The sequence below is a fragment of the Aplysia californica genome, unplaced genomic scaffold, assembly GCF_000002075.1.
Source record: "Aplysia californica isolate F4 #8 unplaced genomic scaffold, AplCal3.0 scaffold00061, whole genome shotgun sequence".
Classification (NCBI taxonomy): Eukaryota; Metazoa; Mollusca; class Gastropoda; order Aplysiida; family Aplysiidae; genus Aplysia; species Aplysia californica.
In genome coordinates this window covers 1922230-1928517 of record NW_004797331.1, presented here as the reverse complement: position 1 = coordinate 1928517, position 6288 = coordinate 1922230, and the positions used below count along the sequence as shown (strand labels likewise).

At 40.2% G+C, this 6288-nt stretch overlaps 1 protein-coding gene across 1 annotated transcript in view; it reads right to left on the bottom strand.

Moving 5' to 3' along the window:
- Positions 1-2063: 2063 nt before the first annotated feature.
- Positions 2064-6288, bottom strand: part of LOC101849441 (actin-related protein 8) — a 29215-nt gene continuing 24990 nt past the window's right edge. The window contains exon 13 of the mRNA XM_005093309.2: positions 2064-2455. Within this exon, the coding sequence (XP_005093366.1) occupies positions 2312-2455 (144 nt within the window). The 3' untranslated portion in view covers positions 2064-2311. The remainder of the gene's footprint in view (positions 2456-6288) is intronic.

The following is a 6288-nucleotide window of genomic DNA, read 5'->3' as shown; positions in this document are numbered from 1 at the left end:
ACCACCTGAGGTAAATTCAAAATTTCCTACCGACTGAAAATGTTTAATGTGTCCCACATGCTCATATGACCTCATGCAGTTTTTGCGAGCAGCGTAAAACACCCCAAAAATTTTTTTTAAGAAAGAAGAGAAAAGAAGAAAAAAGAAGTCGATCATAATTATATAGCATAATGTGAATACAATGAACTTACATGTTATCTGGAGAGTGCGAGTTATCTGTTATCTTATAATTGGAATAAAAATTGATTGGTTCCAGTTTGAATTTTTCATCATATAAAATCAGGTATAAACGCTCATATCCTAAAAAGATCCCAGCAATTCACAGCATCTTAACAGTAACACCTTTGTTCCTGCGTGCCCTGTAACACCTTTGTTCCTGCGTGCCCTTTTTTTAATAAACAATATGGAAGACGGTAATAGTTTGGGTTTTTTTTCTGCTGCCTGACCTCTCTGTCATTTTTATTAGAAATTACCTTTTTTTCTTCCTTATGCAACTTATCTTTTATAAGAGGTAATAGATTTAGAAGTGTGTTGAAAGGGGATCATGTGGTTATGTGATAAAGAGGAAAGGATTGTCCTTGGGCTAATACGTGTCTTTTGAATTTGAATATGGGCTTTTGATTTCGTGATCCTGATTTATTACATGTATTAACCTACTTCTTGAAAAGAAAAAGGTGTAAAAATCTAATCTCGAGTCGTTAGTGGGCCTTTGATCAGCACTCTGCCTTGGTGAATTAAGTCCTGATCTTCTATCACTTCCATGGCTTTTTGGTGAGCAACTTTCTCTCAATTCTCTATCTCCCATTGAAAAATCATTCAGGTCAGCCAATTGTCCTGGCCTAGCAGCTTTGACTTCCTGTGATTATGAATACAGTCGGGCACAGATAAACATGTCGGGGATTGACAAATTTATTCGACTTCCAATAATTTGTGTAAACTGAAAATGAAAAATTATACAGTGGAATCCTGTTATAACGAGAAGGAGGGGACCGGTGCAAAAAGTCCGTTATAGCAGGATTCTCGTCGTAAGGGATCCAGTAATAAATTCAAGGGAAACTGTAAAGTTGGCCGAATCTATGAGTTTGATGTTCTGTTTATTTCCTTTTGCTATCTCCCCTGAGGATGATTTTGTTTCAACATGACCTCTTCTAGGTCTTACTTGATCAAAAATCGAATCAGGTTTCTTTCTCTAGCGCTAGTGATGTTGACTGACAGCTCGGTGTTGGCGATCAGAAAGAAAGGTCTCTGGGCTAACTCGTCCGCTGTCTTTCCCCCCACCCCACCTCACCCTGTAGTGCATTCCGTCTGCTTGCACACGTTACAGATTCGCTCCATCCATCACATTGCTGTGACCTCTCCATCCCCGCATCAGAGAAGTGAGAGGCATGGTATTGGTAGGCCTTGATAATCTAAACTAAGCTTACGCTGGCCTATCACGCGATGCGTTCTGCTTGTCTGCGCATGCCACACCCTCCCTACTCATTCGATCCGGCCTTCATTGTTGACACACGTGGGCTCTCTCATTCTTTGTTTCGCTAGATCACCAAGTTTCTCAACTGGCGAGGTTTTACTTTATGTATAATTGGCCTGTGCACTGTGCACAGCAGCAGCAATAGTCCGCTATAACCGACTCGCATGTTTGTCTGATAGCGCTATAGCAGTATTTTATTTACAAAGGTAAAGAAGAGAAAAAAACAAGGTTTTCGAATAGTGTCTTTATAACAGACTGCTCGCTTTTTCCGGACTAGTTATAAGTGGACTCCACTGTATCAGTCGGGGAGTTGCAAATTGTATTAATAAGCTATATCCGATATTTCAAGTTTTCAGTGTTCATGTCATCTGTGCCCCGAATGTACTAATAAAGTGAAGTAGCACCTTGATAGGTACTATGTTTAGTAGAGGAGAACACAATAACAAAAAGAAAATGCTTTCACGACTCTGTTAGCCATCTTGAAAAATCATAGGCTACACAATCTAGACATTTTATTCCCAATACAAGGCTCTTGATAAATATACATGTATCATGCACTGGTCAACCAGTAAAGTATCAAAAGAGCAAAGTGTTTTGTTAAGGTAAAAAATGTTTATTGTCAATAACACATGGCAGTGAACAATGAAAACATGTTTTCATGATTATTGTCTGCTATATCCTTCACATACATAAACACATTCGTAACATAATAGCATCCATTTGAGTCCTTCTAGCTCTGTACTCGCTTTATCCAGTATTTATCCAGGAACACAATTTTCTTTGTCTTTCGAACTTTAGTGAAAAAAGGGAGGAAACACTAATCTGAGACAATTTATTCGGCTACCAAATAAAAGGTGCTCTTTCTCGCAGCATGCGCACACTGAACTGTTTCCACTCTTTCTGCCACACCCACAATTCTTGTGTTGAGTCAAGGCACGCCAGGATGGCACCCCCTTTCCAACTTGTCAAGCTTGAGTCCATGTCCTATGCATGAGAAGAGGGTTGAAAGGGAAAAGCATGAGTTAAAGCATTTGGGTTTTTAAAAAAAACATCACCTTGTTAACCCATCGTGAGGTTATCGCGGCTATTGTTGCGATCATGAACATGGGCACTTGTGACCCGATTTAGGGTACGAAACCACTGGAAATGGTTTAAAGCTGTGCGGCTCAGAGCTTTTCCCTATGACTAGATCTATCACAGTTTCCTCTTATCTGTTCCCGACATTTTATAGTGCTATATCAGTACAGTACGTCCATTTTTTCTGGGTCTGTGAAATAACCGTGCTCACCACTAATTTCACTCAAGGACACTGTGATAGAAAATTTAATTGGTGAAATTTTCAGCCCTTGATGCAATGTGCCACACAAAAATCGTCCAGGAGGATAGTAGGCCCAATTGAATCAGTAGACATGGGAAGTGAGGCAGAAAAAAAAAAGCCAGCACCTGAGGTGTAGTAACAATAGCAGAGACCACGTTTCCTCATCACATACAGATAAAGTGAGTAAGATTACAAGGAATGTTCTTTTATCGAGTATCACTGTGTATCTGATATCCTTCCCAGCAGGGTGGGTTGGCCCTGACAGGTAGTAGGTAGTGTTGAAGTAGCCCACTTCTTCAATGATCTGACTTGTGTTGATGAGTGCGTAAAATTACAATAACATTACAAAATTACAAGTAGCCACTATGGAAAACGAAAAGAGTTTAATCTAAAACCTGACTTTTCGTAATGAGTACCGGTACTGTTTTATCTGTGGAATAAATAAGAAGAAGAAGAAGAAGAAATAGAATTTGTATAGCACATATTCCAGCTCGACAGCAAGCTCTATGCACTTTACAATCTATATTATAACTATTCACCCAGCAGACCCTAGAATGCTCAGAGACATTCTTGGCTTCCCAGGAAGCATACAGAGCAAGCAGTTGATTAACAGGGTTCCTGCCATGAACTTCCCATCAAATTCAAGGAGGTTTCAAGGAGAAATTTTTAAAGTTCAAGGAAGAAAGCCTATTTTCGAAGGCCTACACTTGTCCGAAAGGAACCATATCATAGTTTCGATTTTCCTACAAAAACTGTTCCCAGGGTGACTGCCAACCCAGCTTCTCAATTTTCCAGGCGGGGGCGGGGCTCATCCATTCTCCAGGGATGACATGCATGCTCCATTTATATATTATATATAATATATACACACACACGTGGCACGCACGCATGCAGGTACATCTTATCCAGTCAACAACATGATGTCAGTGTGGCACTGGGATACTGTGACTTAGGTAGTTCAGTCCGTTTTTACTTATTTATACTTTCCCCTCATCATATTCGCCTATATCAACTATTATAAAAGTGAATCTTGCTTTGAGCCTGAGAAAAGGCCTAGAACCAGAATATCCACTGTCAAGAACCAGTTTAGGGTGTCAAGAATTATATAATAAACGTGAAACACAAAAATTATTGCTCTAACTCAAAGTAGAGCAATAACATGAATGGCTCAAGTAGACCTATTCAGTTTGAGAGGTGCAAGAACTGTGGGAGGGCAAGATGCAGTGACACTGAAAATCTGCAAATCTTGAACAAAAAGCTAAAATATAGAATATACAATCAATGAAACGGAACCCTTTAGTTACAAAAACACTGCTTACAAGGTTTGAGTATGACAGATCCCGATTCCACATAAGGCCTGCACCAACGTGTGCTATGCAGAGAGCTCTAGATAGTAGTAATCAAAATTCTGAAATGTAAATCTGCTTCCAAGTTCAGTATTTGTCATCCGGTGTTGCCCTCAACCTCACTCGCCAGTTGAGAAAGTTATACACAGCAGCAGTGAGTGTGTTAAGAGAAACACAGAGAACGCAAGTGATGGAGACACACACTCACATTCACATGCGCGGAGAGGAAGGCAGAGAGGAGATGCAAAGCGCGCGTAGACATAAGATCTGGCTACGGGCAAAGTTACACGCAGGCGAAAAAAATACGAAGAGAGTCGGGGAGACGAGAAAAGGAGGCTCGCTGTGATTTCATCTTTGACCCTCACTATCCATTAATCCTGATATGTATCACGCGCGAGGTGGGATGAAAGCAGTGGTATGAACTTGGCACAGTGGGCAGTGGTACGCCTAGTGTAGGCCTAGTGTGCTGTATTGTGACTGGTCGTCTAAATTAAGTTTTCATTTCTCTTTCGACAACAAAACAAAAACAAACAAGCAAACAAAAACTACCATGGCGGGTAAAAATAACAGTGCACACTTTTGCTGGACCGCTATAGTCGTACTTACAAAGGGAAATAGCATATTTTATACATGAAAATCTCTGGATTATGTCTACTTCGCACTCAAGCACGCTTATGCTTTCTCCCGATGACTGTACTTAAAGCTGGCATGGACTGTACTAAAATATACCTAAGAAATTTTATCAAAGAAATAATTGCGTCGGATATTTTAATAGGCACCTCAATGTAATTTTTGCTTTATTGCAACATGAGCCTGGATTCTTCTCACTACACAATGAAAGGCTTTGGGCAGGAAAAAATTGAGTGGGGGGAGGGGCTCAATTTGAATCCACCATCGCGATGAGACGTTATGTCCCGAACAAAACTCAATGGGAATTTCCAAAGCTGAATCGCGCTGCAGTGAGCATGTTCACTAAACTGCCTACTTATAGAGTGTCAGAGACCTAAACCACAAATGGAGCCCCACAGACAGAACTGAAATGTAGTCTCTCATTGGCATCCTGTACTCATAACAGCAGTCTCCATCAAACAAATTGTCCTGTAGCACCCACTTCATTCCTTTTGCTAATGAAAATATCACTATAGTTGAACAGCTTGCCCCTCAGAGGAGGATGGTGCTTTATGTCCTGCAAGCCTGACAAATATATTACAGCATACTGATTTCTGGTGCATCAATAACTTATCTCCGTGGAGGCATGCTTTATTTGGACAGAATCAACAAGCCCCAGACCCGACACTGAAAAGAAGACTGGGGTAGATTTCAATAGTCACTAAACTTGCTGTTGATTTCAAAGGGAATAGAAGGGATGTAGATCACACAGACAATTTATTTACTGATCTCAGGCTTGCAGAGAGCTTAGTGAAATTGAAAGACAGTGTGGCCATCATTGGGACTGAGTGAAGAAACAAAACGATCACTGCTCGTGGAAATTAAGAAAATAGTGCCTACCTTTGTTCCACTCCCACTCTGCTGAGTCTGAGTTTGTCCTTAGAGATAAGAAATGTCGTATTTGTTTTCAAAGTAAGCAAGAAAAAAAAGAACGTTCTGGTGTAAGCTATACCTCAGTATTTTGCGTTCTTTGCCAAAAATAAAATCGATGAAGGAATGAAAAATCAAACATGGTAGGCCTATGCTCGTCTTTTTCAATTAAAAAAAAAAGTCAAGTACTACAACTAAAAATCACTTGATTCATATGCAAATAAAACGGTGTTCTAATTAGACTTTTATAAGACATATTGGCGTGTAATTGAAATAGTTATAAAATACAGTAGAGTCCACTTATAACGAGTCCTGAAACAACAAGAAGTCTGCTATAAAGACACTATTCTAAAACCCTGTTTTTTCCCTTCTTTATCTTTGTAAATAAAATACTGCTATTGCGCAACCAGACAGTCTCGCGAGTCGGTTATAGCGGAATAATGCTGCTGATGTGACCAGCACACAGACCAATTAAACATATAAAACCTCGCCAGTTGAGAAAGTTATTGGTGTTCCAGCGAAACAAAGAATGGGAGAGCCCACGCAAACCAACAATGAAGGCTGGAGCGAATGAGTGGGGAGGGTGTGGCATGTGCAGACAAGCAGAACGCATC